This window comes from Eleutherodactylus coqui, chromosome 1 (assembly GCF_035609145.1).
Source record: "Eleutherodactylus coqui strain aEleCoq1 chromosome 1, aEleCoq1.hap1, whole genome shotgun sequence".
In the NCBI taxonomy this organism is placed as follows: domain Eukaryota; kingdom Metazoa; phylum Chordata; class Amphibia; order Anura; family Eleutherodactylidae; genus Eleutherodactylus; species Eleutherodactylus coqui.
Window position 1 is genome coordinate 5,783,200 of NC_089837.1, and position 27,841 is coordinate 5,811,040.

Sequence of the window (27,841 nt, forward strand, 5' to 3'; positions counted from 1 at the left end):
AGATACAGCACAAGCTGCATCAGTGGTGATAGTGGGGCGCAGTGTTGCATGTGGGGGGCAGTGTTGCATTTTTTACTATGTTTTCAGAGCTGAGGAGTAAAAAAAAAAATCGCAACTCTAATGTTTTATTTTTGTTTTGCCTGCCGTTGACCAGCAGTATAAATCATGGTATTCTTATTCTGTGTGTCATTACAATTCCAGTGATACTTTTTTTTTTGGGGGGGGGGGGGGGGGGATTTTACTACTTTGGGACAATAAGAGGTTTTCATAGGAATTTTTTTTGCATTATTGTGTTTAGAGAGTCATAATGAAGCTGCATGAGGGCTTGATATTTGTGGGATGAGTAGATGTTTAGGAAGCATACGAGTTTTTGATCGCTTTTCATTGAGGTTTTTTGTGAGTCAAGATGATCAAAATCAGCAAATTTGGCGTTATTTTTGTTTCTTAACGGTGTTTGCCTTACAGGATAAAAAACATAATAATTTTATTGTACCAATCATTACAAATGCGGTAATACCAAATTTGTGGTTTTTTTCAATTTGCAATCTTCCAATAGTACTATTTTATTGGTAAAACAGCAATTGAAGGACCTTTTAGGGGATATGGCGGTGGGGTTTGCTTGTGTAAACTTTTTTATTATATCCTTTTTTACCCCATTGGTTTGACCCACAAGGGGACTTGAAGATGTGATTCTTTAACCCTTTAACACAGCAGGGCATACAGTTATGTCCTGCAACTTCAGGGTATGTATGAAGGGAGGTCATTGGGTGATCCCTCTCCATACAATCCAGAGATGGATCTATTTCTTACAGCGGGCACCCGTCTGGAACAGCTATGATAAGCCGCACCGCTTATAGGAGCTGTTAACCCTTTAAACGCTGCCATCAATTTTGACAGCAGCATTTAAATTTCCTGACGGACATTTGGAGGTCTCGCACTGCCCCCCGCCATAAGATCGCGGGCTGCCATAGCAGCCGAGGGCCTTCTGAAAGGCCCGATAACTGTCATAGCAGAATGCTTTTGACATGGCTTGATAGAGTACCTGTTAGGGCGAGGTATAATGTGATGCTAGGGCATTACATCATACTGCAGGAGCGATCAAAGCTTTTCATTTTTTTGCTCCCTCTGAGGACTAAAAAAAAGTAAAAATAAATAAAATCCCCCCTTTTGCCATATGTATAATAAAAAAAATCTAAATAATAAAACAAAAATACAAAATTGGTATCGCTGCATTTGCAAAATTCATATGTATTCCGAATTGATACCAATAGAAACTACAGGTGTATTGGGGTGAAAGGATGGGATAGTAGGAGTCTATTTATATCTTTTCTTGGACATTTGATTCATTTTTGCTGCTATAAAGGTTTGGATTGGCTGCAGAAACAATGGTCCAAGATTGTCTCAGCATTATCTATGCAGCCGTCAGGAGAAGGTGTCATTACGGTCTGGGATGGATGTAAAATAAAAGGAAAGAGAATGAGTCCAATCAGAGATGACAGCACTTGTGTGTGACTGGATATAACTGTACTGTAATCACCTATATAGTCTGTGTATTACTGGTAACTACCACTATTATGATCCCTGTATGATGGTATCATGCAATACTTTACTTTACAGCCTCTAACCCCACACTTTATTTTCATCAGCACGGCCAGAAATGGGATTCTAAATGCATAGCTATGCCTATGCTGACTCAGAGCCTAATCTTGGCATTGTTTTGCTTCTCTTTAGGGACTACACCCCTAATATAAAGAACTTTAGGGAACGTACTTGACAAACTCCTCAGTCATTACATTGTTCAAGAGACACTGAGGCTGACATTTACACATATTTTTGTGTCTGGCATTGGTCTGAGGTCTTTATGTCTTCCAAGGTCCAAGGGCACACCACTTGGCACTCTACTACAAACAGTATGGCTGACACTATTCTGAGGGCTCTGCAGTTTGCTGTATGATGTCCATTACAAGCCTACAATCCAAAGCATTACTGTGATTTTGCCTGTGCATTTATAACAGAAGTATTTTGGACTCATTGGTCCAAAATTGCAACAAATGTACTAGTAGCTTCTATGTGCAATGGTGGTCACTTGTCCTGGACGGAGGCCCAGATCTACTAAACCCCAACAACAGGGAAAACTGAGAGAAGAATGATGCAAGTCTCGCACAAGACTAGGACTTGTAAAGTGGGGTGTCCCGCACATCGGACAGCACATGAACAGGGTGGAATTGTCGAGAGGTTTCTTATTTTTCTATATTTTGGATCAAACAGCTGAAAAGACATGAATTTGATGGACATTTGACTATGTACTATGATGAAATATCCAGAGCTTTTCACTGATGTCTTCCCTCCAGTAAACGTGATCTTGAGTTGAGGTCCGGTCTCCATAGGATGATGTAGCACTTTGGGAAGAATATACACCCTAGAAGTCCAGCACATGAGGTGAATATGGCAAATATCTCCACAGCCACCATGTATTTCCCTCTGGTGCTCAGATAAGCTGGGATCATGGCAATCCAGACACTACAGAACACCAGCATGCTGAAGGTGATGTACTTGGCCTCATTAAAACTGTCCGGTAATGTCCGAGCTAAAAAAGCCATAATAAAGCTAACAGTCGCCAAGACCCCCATATAACCCAGGACAGAGTAGAACCCAATAACACAACCTTCATTGCACTGCACAATGATCTTTTTCTGATAGGAATGTGTGTCCAGCTCCATGAAGGGGGGTGCTAGAGCCAACCAACCCATACAGATTATTACTTGGATGGATGTGCAAAACACCACCAAATAATTAGTCCACTTGCTTCCAATCCAGCGTTTCCAGGAACTGCCTGGCTTGGTGGCTCTGAAAGCAATGGAAACCATGATGGTCTTGGCCAAGACACAAGAAACGGCTACTGTGAAGAGGATTCCAAATGAGACCTGACGTAGTATGCAAGTGAGGTCCACGGGATGTCCAAGGAACAAGAAGACACAGAGGAAGCTCAGCATGATCGAGACCAGAAGGAGGAAGCTCAGGTTCCAGTTATTGGCCTTCACGATGGCCGTGTCTTGGTGCAAAATAAAAGTAATAAGAACCATGAATGTAAGGAAAGAAAATATAGCAGAGACCAGGGAAATAACCAGAACCACTGTATCATCTGTATAGGAGAGAAATTCCAGCCGCTTTCGCACACAACGGTTCTTCTTCTTGTTGGGCCAATCAAGTTCTGTACATTTCATGCAGGTTTCACTGTCTGGAAATCATAAGGATGAGCATTCATGAGATATCACATAAGGTAAGACCTGTGTATTATAAGACCAATCCCAATATAGGAACCCCCTCCTTCCAAACATGAATGTGGACATGTCCGGACGGGAGTCTGTTAGGCGCACAGGTGTGTTATGGATGCGCATGGTACGGCTCCTTATTATGGTACCCTTAGAATTTAAAGGGTCCAAACTGTCTGTAGAGATCCAAGGAAATAAATACAGTTAGACCTCTACAAAAGGAAAAGACCGCCCCCTTATCCAAACCACATCGCATGTGGTGGATTTCCAGTTTTACCATTAATTATACATACTGGCCATCTTTTCAGAAATGACTGCTCCCTTAGAGGACCACTTTTCAATGCAGTTTTGGGTGCTTGGCTCAAAGAGGTTTTCCTGTTGTTAGAGGGGATGCATTCTGGGGGCACCTTATGTATTTTAGTCACTGCATGCTGTTTCTATGATATGCCCTCCGCCTGTAATATTTCTGAAGCTCTGCTGACAATCTTGTGACCAGAAAGGTTTACTGTGTATTGCAATGTTATATTAAGTTGTTGTGCCAGCTATTGGATGAGAAGTTGTGCCTCCAGGTCACATGACGGTGGCCATCTTGGCTGACCTAGGTGGTGGTGGGGCAGCAGAAGCAGCTGCAGTAGAGTAGTAGACACTGGTGCAATCAGCCTGGTCGTGCCGTGGAGAGCCGCCAAGAGAGTGTAGGCACTCTGCTGTAACTCCGTTGTCTGCATCGTACCCTGAACCTACGTTGTCACATCATCTACCCACAATACTGTATAGGAGGAGTATGCTTAGTGGGATACCATATTACAGATAGGCTACTTTAGAAGCCCTATACAAATTCTGTGCATGCATCCCAGCTGATCGGCCCCTTTCAATGACTGAGCAGTGGTGGCCTCCTCATCTAGCTCTCATTAGTTTGGATGAATCTGCCCCTTGGTGTGTGAGGGATTATAAGCATATAACATTACAGCTATCTTTATACCGGTAGAATTGGAGATTTCTTCTGTTGAGCACTGGACACAGTTATAGCAGCAAGAGTAGATGCTGGACCTCGGAACTTTCCTGGTTCCTGGTAAACAGTTTGCTGAACACTGAGATGCAGGGATCTAGGAAAAAGACATTGAGACCTTCTAGAATGGACTGATGAAAAGGTCTACTACACGTGCTACTACGCTGACCCAGAGCAGCCTCACCTTATGCTTCTTCTGCAACATCTTCTTTGTGCTGTTATTAAATTCAAGATTATTTGTTTTTGCTTTTATAGAACCAAAGCGTTGGAAGACATGCGATCCATCCTGTAAACTGACCAAATTGTGGATAGAATATTCAGAGATTAAATCTCCATTTTCATAGATCGGATTTCCAGCAATATCTTTCTGACTTCCCAGATACAGATGAAGCTGTAGAATTGAAGGAGGGTAATGTGTCTGGTTATTTGCACATGTACTATGTTGACAAAAGTATTTGCCCCTCCCAGCAGTCTGGAGCGGTTAGCTTATGTGTGCGCATTAGGTATAAAGGAGAGGATCACACAGAAGACCCAGTACAGAAACCATCAGATGCCCCCAGGTGTAGAACTGACAAGAAGGTCTGGCGGTGGGATGTCACCAGGTGTAGAACTGACAAGGAGGTCTGGTGGTGGGATGTCACCAGGTGTAGAACTGACAAGGAGGTCTGGCGGTGGGATGTCACCAGGTGTAAAACTGACAACGGGGTCTGGTGGTGGGATGTCACCAGGTGTAGAGCTGACAACGGGTCAGGTGGGGGGATGTCACCAGGTGTAGAGCTGACAACAAGGTCTGGTGAGGGGATGTCACCAGGTGTAGAGCTGACAACAAGGTCTGGTGGGGGGATGTCACCAGTTGTAGAGCCGACAATGGGGTATGGTGGTGGAATGTCACCATTTGTCAAGCTGACAATGGGGTCTGGTGGTGGGATGTCACCAGGTGTAGAGCTGACAACAAGGTCTGGTGGGGGGATGTCACCAGGTGTAGAGCCGACAATGGGGTCTGGTGGTGGAATGTCACCATTTGTCAAGCTGACAATGGGGTCTGGTGGTGGGATGTCACCAGGTGTAGAGCTGACAACGGGGTCTGGTGGAGGATGTCACCAGCTGTAGAGCTGACAACGGGGTCTGGTGAAGGGATGTCACTGGGTGTAGAGCTGACAATGAAGTCTGGTTGTGTGTGGTGCGGCCATGGTCAGGGAGACCTTGTAAACTGACAGAATGTGGACAACGTGGCCTTGTAGGAGCTGTGAAGACATCACACACATCATCTGCCCTCACTCAGGGGGTTTCACGGGCCATTGGGACATCCATTAGTATCAGAACCATCCGAAGGGTATGGCATGTTAAAAGTTACCATAAACAAGCGGTGGCACACAACATCCCAGCAGTCAATGCAGAGCGGCGCCTGCTTTGGGGCTTGGAGCGACGGACTGTAAGTGAGTGGAAAGAAGTGTTGTGGTTGGCTGAATCACAGTACATCTTCTGTTCGTATGGACGCACTTGAGTGTGGCAGTCACCTGGAGAGTGGTTTCTAAACAACTGCATTAGTATGGTTACAGCTGGGAAGGTCTAGGAAGATTGGTTATTTGGACGTTTTGGACAATGTAGCATTGCCTACCCTGTTGCAATATGAATAAGCATCATGTCATACAGCATGCAGTGTTGAGACTTGGTTTGAGGAGCAGAACATCTACAAACTTCATCTTCCAGCCCAAAGTCTGGATCTCAATCCAATCAATCATCTTCGGGATGAACAAGATTGCTGTATCCACGTATGACCATCATCCTGCACATCACTATCTGAAGTGAATGGAGGCAAATCCTTCAACAGATCTATGGGTATTCGGTGAAAAGCAGCTAATGAGGGTTACTGGAGTCAATAGAGGCCCAAAAACTGAACTAAAAAATGGAAATAAAACCCAATTTTATCACCTATGTGCATCCCAGTACTTTTGTCAACATAGTGTAATTTTAAACAACAGAGGAGAACATCAGAACAAAATGGTGCTCAGCAGGGTCTCCATACAAAAAAAGAGTTGTTAGGTTGTTGGATGATTATTTAACTGTAGCTGCAAATGTGTTAAAATAACAAAAGCAATGGAACTTACCCATCTAATCCACAGATGATCCAGCATAGCAGCCCTGCAGTTCTCCCAGTCTTTGTTTAGGAATGGCTATTACCAGACTGCAGCAGCCAATTATAGGCTGCAGTGGTCAGGTGCCTATCTCCAGCCATCATGCCCCCAAACATCTTGCACAAAAGTACAAGGTAGGGTATGAACACCCAAACCCTGCAGAATGTAGAAAAGGCAAAATGCCATATGGGGAAGATTGCACAAGTGCATAACACTGAAGAACAGCTACTGACATACTGACCCCACGGACTCACACACTGCAAGGCCAAACTGCTGAGAGACCCCATTGAAAACAGCTAATTAGATTAATAAACATCAAATACCCATCTGGTTCTTCCAATCTGTAAGTAGATGGCTAATTTGTGTGATTTCTTGGTTAGAAGCCTATATGTGGCTCCAATTTCCAAATAACTTTTTGGCGGAACAGATAAATCCAGGAGAGATTAGAAACTTTGACTAGAAGATGGGGAAGAAGATGGCGCTCTGACTAGAGGAGGGGAAAAAATGGGCATAGTGTGACTCGAGGAGGAGTGGAGTCTTACTAGTAGAAGAGTGAGGAGGAGTGGGGTCTGACTAGAGGTAGGGTGGGGTCTGACTAGATGATGGGTGAGAAAACTATTGTGGTTGCTGACTGGAGGCTTTCTACTATCAAAATTTGTTCAAAGAACCTGTGATCAGGGAGCGGTTAGTGCAGCATATTACTTTTACATATGAACCTTTCCAACATGTGGGTGTTTGTGCCACCACTAAGCACAAGCGTATCTTGGGCATACCAGGATTCTGCTACTTGCTAGCACATCTAATAAGATATGTTTATCCAGGTAACTGAAGATGAAAAGGCCTAATATAAGGTTAATAAACCTCTTAGACACTGCTTGTATGGTGAAGGTATCACAACCAGAAACCAAAACCAAGAACATTGGAGTCCGCGCTCATCGAGGTTATTGTGTTTCAGAATTATGGTTTTACAGTTTGTCCTTCAACATACCCGGTGACTGTATTTATGGAGAAGAGCGACCTTATCAGTAGTCTGTTTGGCCATAGACATGTGCAGATCATGTAGAGCCTGAGCCAATAAATACACAGCTTTATACACTCGGTCAGAGAGTCCAGGGTGTTGAAAGTTATACATAACTGCAACCCGTTCTGTCCCTGAGCAGTTCCGAAGAGATACATTGTACAAGAGCAGGTGGAATTTATTCATGTGGGGACTTCTTGACAAACACTGGAAGTATACCAACCATATATAAGCCAGTAACATGTCTTCTGGATGATTTACAGTCTGGAAACTTTCATAGTAGCTTCTCATATCGGGAAGAGGCAGCTCAGAAGGTACAAGAGCAAAACTCATATTAAATGCTTTTTTGTAATGCTCCATAAGACCCGTGAGTAAAGAAAATGGAGGACCGAAGACCAGAATCTTATGATGGAGTACACCTTGTAATGTATATATCACATTTATAAGGTCTACAGAAGACGTTCCACAAAGTATTACAACACTGGCTGAAGACTTTCTAATAGTGTCCAAGTTCATTTTTCTAATCTTATCCATAGAATGTAGGGGCACATACTTTACTTTTATGGTGTAGGCCACACAGATTCCATTTCTAGTCAGATGTTCTGTCAAAATCCGAATTTCCTCATTACCGCTGTCATCATCTGTATATATAATCCCAACCCATGTCCATCCAAAGACCTTGATTATCTTAGATATCATCAAACAACTGATCTGGGCACTTTGAATAGTTCGATAAAAAGTTGGGAAGATATTTCGATTGTTTAAAATTGGTGTTATTGCCCCATAGCTGATCTATGAAAGATAGAGAGAACAGAAGAAAAGTATATTGATGTCACCTACCATAGTGATAAGGAACGCAAGGCTGCAGAAAGATGTCCATACAGCTCATTTGGGTCGAAGACAAGTTTCCTAATTTTCAGACAAAAAAATTTCTTCCTGACTGCAAATCTGGAATTCAGGATAATCCCCGGACCACCAACTCATCTGAATAATCATTAATGAAAACAAGTAACTCGGTACTGACCCCGGATACATCTATGCATAGTTATTAGAGCGCCCCCTTACTACAGCCCTGGGTATAATAGATGATGGGAGAGATCTCTGTACTGACCCCGGATACATCTATACATAGTTATTAGAGCGCCCCCTTGTTACAGTCCTGGGTATAATAGATGATGGGAGAAATCTCTGTACTGTCCCCTGATATATCTATACATAGTTATTAGAGTGCCCCCTTGTTACAGTCCTGGGTATAATAGATGATGGGACAGATCTCTGTATTGACCCCTGATATATCTATACATAGTTATTAGAGCGCCCTCTTGTTACAGTCCTGGGTATAATAGATGATAAGAGAGATCTCTGTACTGACCCTGATATATTATACATAGTTATTAATGTACCCTCTTGTTACAGTCCTGGGTATAATAGATAATAAGAGAGATCTCTGTACTGACTCCTGAAATATTATACATAGTTATTAGAGTGCCCCCTTGTTACAGTCCTGGGTATAATAGATGATGGGAGAGATCTCTGTACTGACCCCTCATATATCTATACATAGTTATTAGAGCGCCCCCTTGTTACAGTCCTGGGTATAATAGATGATGGGAGAGATCTCTGTACTGACCCCTGATATATCTATACATAGTTATTAGAGTGCCCCCTTTGTTACAGTCCTGGGTATAATAGATGATGGGAGAGATCTCTGTACTGACCCCTGATATATCTATACATAGTTATTAGAGCGCCCCTTTGTTACAGTCCTGGGTATAATAGATGATGGGAGAGATCTCTGTACTGACCCCTGATATATCTATACATAGTTATTAGAGTGCCCCCTTGTTACAGTCCTGGGTATAATAGATGATGGGAGAGATCTCTGTACTGTCCCCTGATATATCTATACATAGTTATTAGAGTGCCCCCTTGTTACAGTCCTGTGTGTAATAGATGATAAGAGAGATCTCCGTTCTGGCCCCTGATACATCTATACATAGTTATTAGAGCGCTCCTTGTTACAGCCCTGGGTATAATAGATGATGGGAGAGATCTCTGTACTGACCCCTGATATATCTATACATAGTTATTAGAGCGCCCCCTTGTTACAGTCCTGGGTATAATAGATGATGGGAGAAATCTCTGTACTGTCCCCTGATATATCTATACATAGTTATTAGAGTGCCCCCTTGTTACAGTCTTGGGTATAATAGATGATGGGAGAGATCTCTGTACTGACCCCTGATATATCTATCTGTAGTTATTAGAGTGCCCCCTTGTTACAGTCCTCGGTATAATAGATGGGAGAGATGTCTGTACTGACCCCTGATATATATATATATATATACATAGTTATTAGGTTGCCCCCTTGTTACAGTCCTGGGTATAATAGATGATGGGAGAGATCTCTGTACTGTCCCCTGATATATTATACATAGTTATTAGAGTGCCCCCTTGTTACAGTCCTGGGTATAATAGATGATGGGAGAGATCTCTGTACTGACCCCTGATATATCTATACATAGTTATTAGAGCGCCCCCTTGTTACAGTCCTGGGTACAATGGATGATGGGAGAGATCTGTACTGACCCCTGATATATCTATACATAGTTATTAGAGCGCCCCCTTATTACAGTCCTGGGTATAATAGATGATGGGAGAGATCTCTGTACTGACCCCTGATATATCTATACGTAGTTATTAGAGCGCCCTCTTGTTAGAGTCCTCGGTATAACAGATGATGGGGGAGATCTCTGTACTGACCCCTGATATATCTATACATAGTTATTAGAGCGCCCCCTTATTACAGTCCTGGGTGTAATAGATGATGGGAGAGATCTCTGTACTGACCCCTGATATATTATACATAGCTATTAGAGCGCCCCCTTGTTACAGTCCTGGGTATAATAGATAATGGGAGAGATCTCTATACTGACCCCTGATATATCTACACATTGTTATTATAGCGTCCCCTTCATACAGTCCTGGGTATAAACAGATCATAGCAGAGATCTATGTACTGACCCCTGATATAGCTATACTTAGTTATTAGAGTGCCCCCTTGTTACAGTCCTATGGGGTGATAGATGATGGGAGAGATCTCTGTACTGACTCCTGATATATTATACATAGTTATTAGATCGCCCCCCTTGTTACAGTCCTGGGTATAATAGATGATGAGAGAGATCTCTGTACTGACCCCTGATATATTATACATAGTTATTAGAGCGTCCCCTTGTTACAGTCCTGGGTATAATAGATAATGGGAGAGATCTCTATACTGACCCCTGATATATCTACACATAGTTATTAGAGCGCCCCCTTGTTACAGTCCTGGGTATAAACAGATCATGGCAGAGATCTATGTACTGACCCCTGATATATTATACATAGTTATTAGAGCGCCCCCTTGTTACAGTCCTGGGTATAAACAGATCATGGCAGAGATCTATGTACTGACCCCTGATATATTATACATAGTTATTAGAGCGCCCCCTTGTTACAGTCCTGGGTATAAACAGATCATGGCAGAGATCTATGTACTGACCCCTGATATATCTATACATAGTTATTAGAGCGCCCCCTTGTTACAGTCCTATGGGGTGATAGATGATGGGAGAGATCTCTGTACTGACTCCTGATATACATAGTTATTAGAGCGCCCCCTTGTTACAGTCCTGGGTGTAATAGATGATGGGAGAGTGAAAACACTTAATTGAAAACACCTTTTCCAGACTAGCACCCCTCACCTGATTGCCTGTCACACTTTGGAGGTTTCCTCTGTGTATTGCAGTCACCCCCTTGCAGTGCAGCCCCCTTATCGGATTCTTGTCAGACACAATCTCGAAAGTGAGAAATTTTAATTTCACTTTTACTTTCAATCAATCCCATGATGTGTAAGGGACTCACCTTAGTAGTGGCTACAGATACAAGAAAACCTGAACTATATGCATAATTCCCTGATGTGCTATACACTACAATTCCCAGCATTCCTAGAGAGAGGGAGCTGAGCATGCTCGGGGGACATTTAGTTTTTGGGCTGTTCTAAGCAGTTTTGGGGAGTGGTGTTCTGCAGGGCGGTGCCGAGCTCGGGCCGCTAGAGCTAGAAACTTCCCATGAGGAACAAGTGACCAGATCTTCATCACACTCCGAAAGCTAGAGAAGCCTGACAAGGTATATAAAGACAGGAGATCGCTGATACAGAGTGCTGGACTGTCCTAACATCTGCAAGGGAAAATAGAGCTTAACCCTTCATCTACTGTGGAGCAGCAGGGGCACCTACCTGCATTAACCTAGGTGCTGAAGAAAGTGCTAACTTCGGAATTCGCTGCCTGATCGTTTTGGGAACTTCCGATGAGGACATTACACTTGTGAGATGAGAAAGGGGTACCCCCAACTGTAAGTACAACTGTGCTAGCACTCTGATCATCAGTGGACGTAAGTGGGGGCTTTCCAGAACTTTCTTCCTACACACGCATCACGCCCCTAGCAGTATTCAGTACAAGACTGCTGCACCTATCTGAACAGGAAGGGGAGAGGGGGATCTTACCAGATCATAATAGTGCCTTTGCCAATAAAGGGGGTTATTAGCACTGTGTAGGGGTTATTTATTATATCTGCACTGTGTATGGGTTATTTATTATATCTGCACTGTGTAGGGGTTATTTATTATATCTGCACTGTGTAGGGGTTATTTATTATATCTGCACTGTGTAGTGGTTGTGTTTTATATTTGCACTGTGTAGGGGTTGTGTTATATTTGCATTGTGTAGGGGTTGTGTGTTATATCTGCACTGTGTATGGGTTGTGTGTAAAATTTGCACTGTGTACGGGTTATGTGTTATATCTGCACTGTGTAAGGGTTGTGTGTTATATCTGCACTGTGTAGGGGTTGTGTTATATTTGCACTGTGTAGGGGTTGTGTGTTATATCTGCACTGTGTATGGGTTCTGTGTAAAATTTGCACTGTGTAGGGGTTATGTGTTATATTTACACTGTGTAGGGGTTGTGTGTTATATCTGCACTGTGTAGGGGTTGTGTTTTATATTTGGACTGTGTATGGGTTGTGTGTAAAATTTGCACTGTGTAGGGGTTGTGTGTTATATCTGCACTGTGTATGGGTTGTGTGTTATACTTGCACTGTGTAGGGGTTGTGTGTTATATCTGCACTGTGTAGGGGTTGTGTGTTATATTTGCACTGTGCAGGGGTTATGTGTTATATTTGCACTGTGTAGGGGTTGTGTGTTATATCTGCACTGTGTATGGGTTGTGTGTTATATCTGCACTGTGTATGGGTTATGTGTTATATTTGCACTGTGTATGGGTTGTGTGTTATATTTGCACTGTGTAGGGGTTGTGTGTTATATCTGCACTGTGTAGGGGTTGTGTTTTATATCTGCACTGTGTATGGGTTGTGTGTTACATTTGCACTGTGTAGGGGTTGTGTGTTATATCTGTACAATGTATGGGTTATGTGTTATATTTGCACTGTGTAGGGGTTGTGTGTTATATCTGCACTGTGTACGGGTTGTGTGTTATATCTGCACTGTGTATGGGTTATGTTTTATATCTGCACTGTGTATGGGTTGTGTGTTATATCTGCACTGTGTACGGGTTGTGTGTTATATCTGCACTGTGTATGGGTTATGTGTTATATCAGCACTGTGTATGGGTTATGTGTTATATTTGCACTGTGTATGGGTTGTGTGTTATATTTGCACTGTGTATGGGGTTGTGTGTTATATCTGCACTGTGCATGGGGTTATGTATTATATCTGCACTGTGTACGGGTTGTGTGTTATATCTGCACTGTGTATGGGTTATGTGTTATATGTGCACTGTGTATGGATTGTGTGTTATATCTGCACTGTGCATGGGGTTATGTATTATATCTGCACTGTGTACGGGTTGTGTGTTATATCTGCACTGTGTATGGGTTATGTGTTATATGTGCACTGTGTACGGGTTGTGTGTTATATTTGCACTGTGTATGGGTTGTGTGTTATATCTGCACTGTGTACGGGTTGTGTGTTATATCTGCACTGTGTACGGGTTGTGTGTTATATCTGCACTGTGCAGGGGTTATGTGTTATATTTGCACTGTGTATGGGTTGTGTGTTATACTTGCACTGTGTAAGGGTTGTGTGTTATATTTGCACTGTGCAGGGGTTATGTGTTATATTTGCACTGTGTAGGGGTTGTGTGTTATATCTGCACTGTGTATGGGTTGTGTGTTATATCTGCACTGTGTATGGGTTATGTGTTATATTTGCACTGTGTATGGGTTGTGTGTTATATTTGCACTGTGTAGGGGTTGTGTGTTATATCTGCACTGTGTAGGGGTTGTGTTTTATATCTGCACTGTGTATGGGTTGTGTGTTACATTTGCACTGTGTAGGGGTTGTGTGTTATATCTGTACAATGTATGGGTTATGTGTTATATTTGCACTGTGTAGGGGTTGTGTGTTATATCTGCACTGTGTACGGGTTGTGTGTTATATCTGCACTGTGTATGGGTTATGTGTTATATCAGCACTGTGTATGGGTTGTGTGTTATATTTGCACTGTGTATGGGGTTGTGTGTTATATCTGCACTGTGCATGGGGTTATGTATTATATCTGCACTGTGTACGGGTTGTGTGTTATATCTGCACTGTGTATGGGTTATGTGTTATATGTGCACTGTGTATGGATTGTGTGTTATATCTGCACTGTGCATGGGGTTATGTATTATATCTGCACTGTGTACGGGTTGTGTGTTATATCTGCACTGTGTATGGATTATGTGTTATATGTGCACTGTGTACGGGTTGTGTGTTATATCTGCACTGTGTACGGGTTATGTGTTATATCAGCACTGTGTATAGGTTGTGTGTTATATCTGCACTGTGTATGAGTTGTGTGTTATATCTACACTGTATATGGGTTATGTGTTATATTTGCACTGTGTATGGGCTATGTGTTATATCTGCACTGTGCATGGGGTTATGTATTATATCTGCACTGTGTACGGGTTGTGTGTTATATCTGCACTGTGTACGGGTTATGTGTTATATGTGCACTGTGTACGGGTTATGTGTTATATCAGCACTGTGTATAGGTTGTGTGTTATATCTGCACTGTGTATGAGTTGTGTGTTATATCTACACTGTATATGGGTTCTGTGTTATATTTGCACTGTGTATGGGTTCTGTGTTATATCTGCACTGTGTACGGGTTATCTGTTATATCTGCACTGTGTACGGGTTATCTGTTATATCTGCACTGTGTATGGGTCATGTGTTATATTTGCACTGTGTATGGGTTGTGTGTTAGATCTGCACTGTGTATGGGTTATGTTTTATATTTGCACTGTGTAGGGGTTGTGTGTTATATTTGCACTGCGTATGGGTTGTGTGTTATATCTGCACTGCGGAGGGGTTGTGTTATATGTGCACTGTGTATGGGTTGTGTGTTAAATTTGCACTGTGTATGGGTTGTGTGTTATATCTGCACTGTGTAGGGGTTGTGTGTTATATTTGCACTGTGTATGGATTATGTGCTATATTTGCACTGTGTATGGGTTATGTGTTATATCTGCACTGTGTACGGGTTATGTGTTATATCTGCACTGTGTACGGGTTATGTGTTATATCTGCACTGTGTACGGGTTATGTGTTATATCTGCACTGTGTACGGGTTATGTGTTATATGTGCACTGTGTACGGGTTATCTGTTATATCTGCACTGTGTAGGGGTTGTGTGTTATATTTGCACTGTGTATGGGTTCTGTGTTATATCTGCACTGTGTATGGGTTCTGTGTTATATCTGCACTGTGTATGGGTTATGTGTTGTATTTACACTGTTTCTGGGTTGTGTGTTATATTTGCACTGTGTATGGGTTCTGTGTTATATTTGCACTGTGTATGGGTTGTGTGTTATATCTGCACTGTGTACGGGTAATGTGTTATATCTGCACCGTGTAGGAGTTGTGTTATATTTGCACTGTGTACGGGTTGTGTATTATATTTGCACTGTGTATGGGTTGTGTGTTATATCTGCACTGTGTATGGGTTCTGTGTTATATCTGCACTGTGTAGGGGTTGTGTGTTATATCTGCACTGTGTAGGGGTTGTGTTATATTTGCACTTTGTATGGGTTGTGTGTTATATCTGCACTGTGTAGGGGTTGTGTGTTATATTTGCACTGTGTAGGGGTTATGTGTTATATTTGCACTGTGTAGGGGTTGTGTTATATTTGCACTGTGTAGGGGTTATGTGTTATATTTGCACTGTGTACGGGTTGTGTGTTATATCTGCACTGTGTACGGGTTGTGTGTTATATCTGCACTGTGTATGGGTTATGTGTTATATTTGCACTGTGTATGGGTTGTGTGTTATATTTGCACTGTGTAGGGGTTGTGTGTTATATCTGCACTGTGTAGGGGTTGTGTTTTATATTTGGACTGTGTATGGGTTGTGTGTTATATGTGCACTGTGTACGGGTTATGTGTTATATCAGCACTGTGTATAGGTTGTGTGTTATATCTGCACTGTGTATGAGTTGTGTGTTATATCTACACTGTATATGGGTTATGTGTTATATTTGCACTGTGTATGGGTTCTGTGTTATATCTGCACTGTGTACGGGTTATCTGTTATATCTGCACTGTGTAGGGGCTGTGTGTTAGATCTGCACTGTGTATGGGTTATGTTTTATATTTGCACTGTGTAGGGGTTGTGTGTTATATTTGCACTGCGTATGGGTTGTGTGTTATATCTGCACTGCGGAGGGGTTGTGTTATATGTGCACTGTGTATGGGTTGTGTGTTAAATTTGCACTGTGTATGGGTTGTGTGTTATATCTGCACTGTGTAGGGGTTGTGTGTTATATTTGCACTGTGTATGGATTATGTGCTATATTTGCACTGTGTATGGGTTATGTGTTATATCTGCACTGTGTAGGGGTTATGTGTTATATCTGCACTGTGTACGGGTTATGTGTTATATCTGCACTGTGTACGGGTTGTGTGTTATATATGCACTGTGTAGGGGTTGTGTGTTATATCTGCACTGTGTACGGGTTATGTGTTATATCTGCACTGTGTACGGGTTATGTGTTATATCTGCACTGTGTACGGGTTATGTGTTATATCTGCACTGTGTACGGGTTATGTGTTATATGCGCACTGTGTACGGGTTATCTGTTATATCTGCACTGTGTAGGGGTTGTGTGTTATATTTGCACTGTGTATGGGTTCTGTGTTATATCTGCACTGTGTATGGGTTATGTGTTGTATTTACACTGTTTCTGGGTTGTGTGTTATATTTGCACTGTGTATGGGTTCTGTGTTATATTTGCACTGTGTATGGGTTGTGTGTTATATCTGCACTGTGTACGGGTAATGTGTTATATCTGCTCCGTGTAGGAGTTGTGTTATATTTGCACTGTGTATGGGTTGTGTGTAAAATTTGCACTGTGTAGGGATTGTGTGTTATATCTGCACCGTGTATGGGTCATGTGTTATATTTGCACTGTGTATGGGTTGTGTGTTATATCTGCACTGTGTATGGGTTCTGTGTTATATCTGCACTGTGTAGTGGTTGTGTGTTATATCTGCACTGTGTATGGGTTGTGTGTTATATCTGCACTGTGTAGGGGTTGTGTGTTATATTTGCACTGTGTAGGGGTTATGTGTTATATTTGCACTGTGTAGGGGTTGTGTTATATTTGCACTGTGTAGGGGTTATGTGTTATATTTGCACTGTGTACGGGTTGTGTGTTATATCTGCACTGTGTATGGGTTGTGTGTTATATCTGCACTGTGTATGGGTTATGTGTTATATTTGCACTGTGTATGGGTTGTGTGTTATATCTGCACTGTGTAGGGGTTGTGTTTTATATTTGGACTGTGTATGGGTTGTGTGTAAAATTTGCACTGTGTAGGGGTTGTGTGTTATATCTGCACTGTGTATGGGTTATGTGTTATATTTGCACTGTGTATGGGTTGTGTGTTATATTTGCACTGTGTAGGGGTTGTGTGTTATATCTGCACTGTGTAGGGGTTGTGTTTTATATTTGGACTGTGTATGGGTTGTGTGTAAAATTTGCACTGTGTATGGGGTTGTGTGTTATGTCTGCACTGTGTATGGGCTATGTGTTATATCTGCACTGTGCATGGGGTTATGTATTATATCTGCACTGTGTACGGGTTGTGTGTTATATCTGCACTGTGTATGGGTTATGTGTTATATGTGCACTGCGTACGGGTTGTGTGTTATATTTGCACTGTGTATGGGTTGTGTGTTACATTTGCACTGTGTAGGGGTTGTGTGTTATATCTGTACAATGTATGGGTTATGTGTTATACTTGCACTGTGTATGGGTTGTGTGTTATATCTGCACTGTGTACGGGTTGTGTGTTATATCTGCACTGTGTACGGGTTGTGTGTTATATCTGCACTGTGTATGGGTTATGTGTTATATCAGCACTGTGTATGGGTTATGTGTTATATTTGCACTGTGTATGGGTTCTGTGTTATATTTGCACTGTGTATGGGGTTGTGTGTTATATCTGCACTGTGCATGGGGTTATGTATTATATCTGCACTGTGTACGGGTTGTGTGTTATATCTGCACTGTGTAGGGGTTGTGTTATATTTGCACTGTGTAGGGGTTATGTGTTATATTTGCACTGTGTACGGGTTGTGTGTTATATCTGCACTGTGTATGGGTTCTGTGTTATATCTGCACTGTGTTTGGGTTATGTGTTATATCTGCACTGTGTACGGGTTGTGTGTTATATCTGCACTGTGTATGGGTTGTGTGTTATATCTGCACTGTGTATGGGTTATGTGTTATATTTGCACTGTGTATGGGTTGTGTGTTATATTTGCACTGTGTAGGGGTTGTGTGTTATATCTGCACTGTGTAGGGGTTGTGTTTTATATCTGCACTGTGTATGGGTTGTCGGTTACATTTGCACTGTGTAGGGGTTGTGTGTTATATCTGCACTGTGTACGGGTTGTGTGTTATATCTGCACTGTGTATGGGTTATGTGTTATATCAGCACTGTGTATGGGTTATGTGTTATATTTGCACTGTGTATGGGTTGTGTGTTATATTTGCACTGTGTATGGGGTTGTGTGTTATATCTGCACTGTGCATGGGGTTATGTATTATATCTGCACTGTGTACGGGTTGTGTGTTATATCTGCACTGTGTATGGGTTATGTGTTATATGTGCACTGTGTATGGATTGTGTGTTATATCTGCACTGTGCATGGGGTTATGTATTATATCTGCACTGTGTACGGGTTGTGTGTTATATCTGCACTGTGTATGGATTATGTGTTATATGTGCACTGTGTACGGGTTGTGTGTTATATTTGCACTGTGTATGGGTTGTGTGTTACATTTGCACTGTGTAGGGGTTGTGTGTTATATCTGTACAATGTATGGGTTATGTGTTATACTTGCACTGTGTATGGGTTGTGTGTTATATCTGCACTGTGTACGGGTTGTGTGTTATATCTGCACTGTGTACGGGTTGTGTGTTATATCTGCACTGTGTATGGGTTATGTGTTATATCAGCACTGTGTATGGGTTATGTGTTATATTTGCACTGTGTATGGGTTCTGTGTTATATTTGCACTGTGTATGGGGTTGTGTGTTATATCTGCACTGTGCATGGGGTTATGTATTATATCTGCACTGTGTACGGGTTGTGTGTTATATCTGCACTGTGTAGGGGTTGTGTTATATTTGCACTGTGTAGGGGTTATGTGTTATATTTGCACTGTGTACGGGTTGTGTGTTATATCTGCACTGTGTATGGGTTCTGTGTTATATCTGCACTGTGTTTGGGTTATGTGTTATATCTGCACTGTGTACGGGTTGTGTGTTATATCTGCACTGTGTATGGGTTGTGTGTTATATCTGCACTGTGTATGGGTTATGTGTTATATTTGCACTGTGTATGGGTTGTGTGTTATATTTGCACTGTGTAGGGGTTGTGTGTTATATCTGCACTGTGTAGGGGTTGTGTTTTATATCTGCACTGTGTATGGGTTGTGTGTTACATTTGCACTGTGTAGGGGTTGTGTGTTATATCTGCACTGTGTACGGGTTGTGTGTTATATCTGCACTGTGTATGGGTTATGTGTTATATCAGCACTGTGTATGGGTTATGTGTTATATTTGCACTGTGTACGGGTTGTGTGTTATATCTGCACTGTGTATGGGTTATGTGTTATATGTGCACTGTGTATGGATTGTGTGTTATATCTGCACTGTGCATGGGGTTATGTATTATATCTGCACTGTGTACGGGTTGTGTGTTATATCTGCACTGTGTATGGATTATGTGTTATATGTGCACTGTGTACGGGTTGTGTGTTATATCTGCACTGTGTACGGGTTATGTGTTATATCAGCACTGTGTATAGGTTGTGTGTTATATCTGCACTGTGTATGAGTTGTGTGTTATATCTACACTGTATATGGGTTATGTGTTATATTTGCACTGTGTATGGGCTATGTGTTATATCTGCACTGTGCATGGGGTTATGTATTATATCTGCACTGTGTACGGGTTGTGTGTTATATCTGCACTGTGTACGGGTTATGTGTTATATGTGCACTGTGTACGGGTTATGTGTTATATCAGCACTGTGTATAGGTTGTGTGTTATATCTGCACTGTGTATGAGTTGTGTGTTATATCTACACTGTATATGGGTTCTGTGTTATATTTGCACTGTGTATGGGTTCTGTGTTATATCTGCACTGTGTACGGGTTATCTGTTATATCTGCACTGTGTACGGGTTATCTTTTATATCTGCACTGTGTATGGGTCATGTGTTATATTTGCACTGTGTATGGGTTGTGTGTTAGATCTGCACTGTGTATGGGTTATGTTTTATATTTGCACTGTGTAGGGGTTGTGTGTTATATTTGCACTGCGTATGGGTTGTGTGTTATATCTGCACTGCGGAGGGGTTGTGTTATATGTGCACTGTGTATGGGTTGTGTGTTAAATTTGCACTGTGTATGGGTTGTGTGTTATATCTGCACTGTGTAGGGGTTGTGTGTTATATTTGCACTGTGTATGGATTATGTGCTATATTTGCACTGTGTATGGGTTATGTGTTATATCTGCACTGTGTACGGGTTATGTGTTATATCTGCACTGTGTACGGGTTATGTGTTATATCTGCACTGTGTACGGGTTATGTGTTATATCTGCACTGTGTACGGGTTATGTGTTATATGTGCACTGTGTACGGGTTATCTGTTATATCTGCACTGTGTAGGGGTTGTGTGTTATATTTGCACTGTGTATGGGTTCTGTGTTATATCTGCACTGTGTATGGGTTCTGTGTTATATCTGCACTGTGTATGGGTTATGTGTTGTATTTACACTGTTTCTGGGTTGTGTGTTATATTTGCACTGTGTATGGGTTCTGTGTTATATTTGCACTGTGTATGGGTTGTGTGTTATATCTGCACTGTGTACGGGTAATGTGTTATATCTGCACCGTGTAGGAGTTGTGTTATATTTGCACTGTGTACGGGTTGTGTGTTATATTTGCACTGTGTATGGGTTGTGTGTTATATCTGCACTGTGTATGGGTTCTGTGTTATATCTGCACTGTGTAGGGGTTGTGTGTTATATCTGCACTGTGTAGGGGTTGTGTTATATTTGCACTTTGTATGGGTTGTGTGTTATATCTGCACTGTGTAGGGGTTGTGTGTTATATTTGCACTGTGTAGGGGTTATGTGTTATATTTGCACTGTGTAGGGGTTGTGTTATATTTGCACTGTGTAGGGGTTATGTGTTATATTTGCACTGTGTACGGGTTGTGTGTTATATCTGCACTGTGTACGGGTTGTGTGTTATATCTGCACTGTGTATGGGTTATGTGTTATATTTGCACTGTGTATGGGTTGTGTGTTATATTTGCACTGTGTAGGGGTTGTGTGTTATATCTGCACTGTGTAGGGGTTGTGTTTTATATTTGGACTGTGTATGGGTTGTGTGTTATATGTGCACTGTGTACGGGTTATGTGTTATATCAGCACTGTGTATAGGTTGTGTGTTATATCTGCACTGTGTATGAGTTGTGTGTTATATCTACACTGTATATGGGTTATGTGTTATATTTGCACTGTGTATGGGTTCTGTGTTATATCTGCACTGTGTACGGGTTATCTGTTATATCTGCACTGTGTAGGGGCTGTGTGTTAGATCTGCACTGTGTATGGGTTATGTTTTATATTTGCACTGTGTAGGGGTTGTGTGTTATATTTGCACTGCGTATGGGTTGTGTGTTATATCTGCACTGCGGAGGGGTTGTGTTATATGTGCACTGTGTATGGGTTGTGTGTTAAATTTGCACTGTGTATGGGTTGTGTGTTATATCTGCACTGTGTAGGGGTTGTGTGTTATATTTGCACTGTGTATGGATTATGTGCTATATTTGCACTGTGTATGGGTTATGTGTTATATCTGCACTGTGTAGGGGTTGTGTGTTATATCTGCACTGTGTACGGGTTATGTGTTATATCTGCACTGTGTACGGGTTATGTGTTATATCTGCACTGTGTACGGGTTATGTGTTATATCTGCACTGTGTACGGGTTATGTGTTATATGCGCACTGTGTACGGGTTATCTGTTATATCTGCACTGTGTAGGGGTTGTGTGTTATATTTGCACTGTGTATGGGTTCTGTGTTATATCTGCACTGTGTATGGGTTATGTGTTGTATTTACACTGTTTCTGGGTTGTGTGTTATATTTGCACTGTGTATGGGTTCTGTGTTATATTTGCACTGTGTATGGGTTGTGTGTTATATCTGCACTGTGTACGGGTAATGTGTTATATCTGCACCGTGTAGGAGTTGTGTTATATTTGCACTGTGTATGGGTTGTGTGTAAAATTTGCACTGTGTAGGGATTGTGTGTTATATCTGCACCGTGTATGGGTCATGTGTTATATTTGCACTGTGTATGGGTTGTGTGTTATATCTGCACTGTGTATGGGTTCTGTGTTATATCTGCACTGTGTAGTGGTTGTGTGTTATATCTGCACTGTGTATGGGTTGTGTGTTATATCTGCACTGTGTAGGGGTTGTGTGTTATATTTGCACTGTGTAGGGGTTATGTGTTATATTTGCACTGTGTAGGGGTTGTGTTATATTTGCACTGTGTAGGGGTTATGTGTTATATTTGCACTGTGTACGGGTTGTGTGTTATATCTGCACTGTGTATGGGTTGTGTGTTATATCTGCACTGTGTATGGGTTATGTGTTATATTTGCACTGTGTATGGGTTGTGTGTTATATCTGCACTGTGTAGGGGTTGTGTTTTATATTTGGACTGTGTATGGGTTGTGTGTAAAATTTGCACTGTGTAGGGGTTGTGTGTTATATCTGCACTGTGTATGGGTTATGTGTTATATTTGCACTGTGTATGGGTTGTGTGTTATATTTGCACTGTGTAGGGGTTGTGTGTTATATCTGCACTGTGTAGGGGTTGTGTTTTATATTTGGACTGTGTATGGGTTGTGTGTAAAATTTGCACTGTGTATGGGGTTGTGTGTTATGTCTGCACTGTGTATGGGCTATGTGTTATATCTGCACTGTGCATGGGGTTATGTATTATATCTGCACTGTGTACGGGTTGTGTGTTATATCTGCACTGTGTATGGGTTATGTGTTATATGTGCACTGCGTACGGGTTGTGTGTTATATTTGCACTGTGTATGGGTTGTGTGTTACATTTGCACTGTGTAGGGGTTGTGTGTTATATCTGTACAATGTATGGGTTATGTGTTATACTTGCACTGTGTATGGGTTGTGTGTTATATCTGCACTGTGTACGGGTTGTGTGTTATATCTGCACTGTGTACGGGTTGTGTGTTATATCTGCACTGTGTATGGGTTATGTGTTATATCAGCACTGTGTATGGGTTATGTGTTATATTTGCACTGTGTATGGGTTCTGTGTTATATTTGCACTGTGTATGGGGTTGTGTGTTATATCTGCACTGTGCATGGGGTTATGTATTATATCTGCACTGTGTACGGGTTGTGTGTTATATCTGCACTGTGTAGGGGTTGTGTTATATTTGCACTGTGTAGGGGTTATGTGTTATATTTGCACTGTGTACGGGTTGTGTGTTATATCTGCACTGTGTATGGGTTCTGTGTTATATCTGCACTGTGTTTGGGTTATGTGTTATATCTGCACTGTGTACGGGTTGTGTGTTATATCTGCACTGTGTATGGGTTGTGTGTTATATCTGCACTGTGTATGGGTTATGTGTTATATTTGCACTGTGTATGGGTTGTGTGTTATATTTGCACTGTGTAGGGGTTGTGTGTTATATCTGCACTGTGTAGGGGTTGTGTTTTATATCTGCACTGTGTATGGGTTGTGTGTTACATTTGCACTGTGTAGGGGTTGTGTGTTATATCTGCACTGTGTACGGGTTGTGTGTTATATCTGCACTGTGTATGGGTTATGTGTTATATCAGCACTGTGTATGGGTTATGTGTTATATTTGCACTGTGTATGGGTTGTGTGTTATATTTGCACTGTGTATGGGGTTGTGTGTTATATCTGCACTGTGCATGGGGTTATGTATTATATCTGCACTGTGTACGGGTTGTGTGTTATATCTGCACTGTGTATGGGTTATGTGTTATATGTGCACTGTGTATGGATTGTGTGTTATATCTGCACTGTGCATGGGGTTATGTATTATATCTGCACTGTGTACGGGTTGTGTGTTATATCTGCACTGTGTATGGATTATGTGTTATATGTGCACTGTGTACGGGTTGTGTGTTATATTTGCACTGTGTATGGGTTGTGTGTTACATTTGCACTGTGTAGGGGTTGTGTGTTATATCTGTACAATGTATGGGTTATGTGTTATACTTGCACTGTGTATGGGTTGTGTGTTATATCTGCACTGTGTACGGGTTGTGTGTTATATCTGCACTGTGTACGGGTTGTGTGTTATATCTGCACTGTGTATGGGTTATGTGTTATATCAGCACTGTGTATGGGTTATGTGTTATATTTGCACTGTGTATGGGTTCTGTGTTATATTTGCACTGTGTATGGGGTTGTGTGTTATATCTGCACTGTGCATGGGGTTATGTATTATATCTGCACTGTGTACGGGTTGTGTGTTATATCTGCACTGTGTAGGGGTTGTGTTATATTTGCACTGTGTAGGGGTTATGTGTTATATTTGCACTGTGTACGGGTTGTGTGTTATATCTGCACTGTGTATGGGTTCTGTGTTATATCTGCACTGTGTTTGGGTTATGTGTTATATCTGCACTGTGTACGGGTTGTGTGTTATATCTGCACTGTGTATGGGTTGTGTGTTATATCTGCACTGTGTATGGGTTATGTGTTATATTTGCACTGTGTATGGGTTGTGTGTTATATTTGCACTGTGTAGGGGTTGTGTGTTATATCTGCACTGTGTAGGGGTTGTGTTTTATATCTGCACTGTGTATGGGTTGTGTGTTACATTTGCACTGTGTAGGGGTTGTGTGTTATATCTGCACTGTGTACGGGTTGTGTGTTATATCTGCACTGTGTATGGGTTATGTGTTATATCAGCACTGTGTATGGGTTATGTGTTATATTTGCACTGTGTATGGGTTGTGTGTTATATTTGCACTGTGTATGGGGTTGTGTGTTATATCTGCACTGTGCATGGGGTTATGTATTATATCTGCACTGTGTACGGGTTGTGTGTTATATCTGCACTGTGTATGGGTTATGTGTTATATGTGCACTGTGTATGGATTGTGTGTTATATCTGCACTGTGCATGGGGTTATGTATTATATCTGCACTGTGTACGGGTTGTGTGTTATATCTGCACTATGTATGGATTATGTGTTATATGTGCACTGTGTACGGGTTGTGTGTTATATCTGCACTGTGTACGGGTTATGTGTTATATCAGCACTGTGTATAGGTTGTGTGTTATATCTGCACTGTGTATGAGTTGTGTGTTATATCTACACTGTATATGGGTTATGTGTTATATTTGCACTGTGTACGGGTTGTGTGTTATATCTGCACTGTGTATGGGTTCTGTGTTATATCTGCACTGTGTTTGGGTTATGTGTTATATCTGCACTGTGTACGGGTTGTGTGTTATATCTGCACTGTGTATGGGTTGTGTGTTATATCTGCACTGTGTATGGGTTATGTGTTATATTTGCACTGTGTATGGGTTGTGTGTTATATTTGCACTGTGTAGGGGTTGTGTGTTATATCTGCACTGTGTAGGGGTTGTGTTTTATATCTGCACTGTGTATGGGTTGTGTGTTACATTTGCACTGTGTAGGGGTTGTGTGTTATATCTGCACTGTGTACGGGTTGTGTGTTATATCTGCACTGTGTATGGGTTATGTGTTATATCAGCACTGTGTATGGGTTATGTGTTATATTTGCACTGTGTATGGGTTGTGTGTTATATTTGCACTGTGTATGGGGTTGTGTGTTATATCTGCACTGTGCATGGGGTTATGTATTATATCTGCACTGTGTACGGGTTGTGTGTTATATCTGCACTGTGTATGGGTTATGTGTTATATGTGCACTGTGTATGGGGTTGTGTGTTATATCTGCACTGTGCATGGGGTTATGTATTATATCTGCACTGTGTACGGGTTGTGTGTTATATTTGCACTGTGTATGGGGTTGTGTGTTATATCTGCACTGTGCATGGGGTTATGTATTATATCTGCACTGTGTACGGGTTGTGTGTTATATCTGCACTGTGTATGGATTATGTGTTATATGTGCACTGTGTACGGGTTGTGTGTTATATTTGCACTGTGTATGGGTTGTGTGTTACATTTGCACTGTGTAGGGGTTGTGTGTTATATCTGTACAATGTATGGGTTATGTGTTATACTTGCACTGTGTATGGGTTGTGTGTTATATCTGCACTGTGTACGGGTTGTGTGTTATATCTGCACTGTGTACGGGTTGTGTGTTATATCTGCACTGTGTATGGGTTATGTGTTATATCAGCACTGTGTATGGGTTATGTGTTATATTTGCACTGTGTATGGGTTCTGTGTTATATTTGCACTGTGTATGGGGTTGTGTGTTATATCTGCACTGTGCATGGGGTTATGTATTATATCTGCACTGTGTACGGGTTGTGTGTTATATCTGCACTGTGTAGGGGTTGTGTTATATTTGCACTGTGTAGGGGTTATGTGTTATATTTGCACTGTGTACGGGTTGTGTGTTATATCTGCACTGTGTATGGGTTCTGTGTTATATCTGCACTGTGTTTGGGTTATGTGTTATATCTGCACTGTGTACGGGTTGTGTGTTATATCTGCACTGTGTATGGGTTGTGTGTTATATCTGCACTGTGTATGGGTTATGTGTTATATTTGCACTGTGTATGGGTTGTGTGTTATATTTGCACTGTGTAGGGGTTGTGTGTTATATCTGCACTGTGTAGGGGTTGTGTTTTATATCTGCACTGTGTATGGGTTGTGTGTTACATTTGCACTGTGTAGGGGTTGTGTGTTATATCTGCACTGTGTACGGGTTGTGTGTTATATCTGCACTGTGTATGGGTTATGTGTTATATCAGCACTGTGTATGGGTTATGTGTTATATTTGCACTGTGTATGGGTTGTGTGTTATATTTGCACTGTGTATGGGGTTGTGTGTTATATCTGCACTGTGCATGGGGTTATGTATTATATCTGCACTGTGTACGGGTTGTGTGTTATATCTGCACTGTGTATGGGTTATGTGTTATATGTGCACTGTGTATGGATTGTGTGTTATATCTGCACTGTGCATGGGGTTATGTATTATATCTGCACTGTGTACGGGTTGTGTGTTATATCTGCACTGTGTATGGATTATGTGTTATATGTGCACTGTGTACGGGTTGTGTGTTATATCTGCACTGTGTACGGGTTATGTGTTATATCAGCACTGTGTATAGGTTGTGTGTTATATCTGCACTGTGTATGAGTTGTGTGTTATATCTACACTGTATATGGGTTCTGTGTTATATTTGCACTGTGTATGGGTTCTGTGTTATATCTGCACTGTGTACGGGTTATCTGTTATATCTGCACTGTGTACGGGTTATCTGTTATATCTGCACTGTGTATGGGTCATGTGTTATATTTGCACTGTGTATGGGTTGTGTGTTAGATCTGCACTGTGTATGGGTTATGTTTTATATTTGCACTGTGTAGGGGTTGTGTGTTATATTTGCACTGCGTATGGGTTGTGTGTTATATCTGCACTGCGGAGGGGTTGTGTTATATGTGCACTGTGTATGGGTTGTGTGTTAAATTTGCACTGTGTATGGGTTGTGTGTTATATCTGCACTGTGTAGGGGTTGTG

The 27,841-nt window shown here is 41.6% G+C and overlaps 1 protein-coding gene across 1 annotated transcript in view; it reads right to left on the reverse strand.

Moving 5' to 3' along the window:
• Positions 1-2,330: 2,330 nt before the first annotated feature.
• Positions 2,331-27,841, reverse strand: part of LOC136574517 (vomeronasal type-2 receptor 26-like) — a 71,491-nt gene continuing 45,980 nt past the window's right edge. Inside the window, exons 2-5 of the mRNA XM_066575018.1 lie at positions 7,402-8,223; positions 4,463-4,669; positions 4,252-4,375; positions 2,331-3,238 (exon numbers count right to left, since the gene is read on the reverse strand). Of these exons, the coding sequence (XP_066431115.1) occupies positions 2,331-3,238; positions 4,252-4,375; positions 4,463-4,669; positions 7,402-8,223 (2,061 nt within the window). The remainder of the gene's footprint in view (positions 3,239-4,251; positions 4,376-4,462; positions 4,670-7,401; positions 8,224-27,841) is intronic.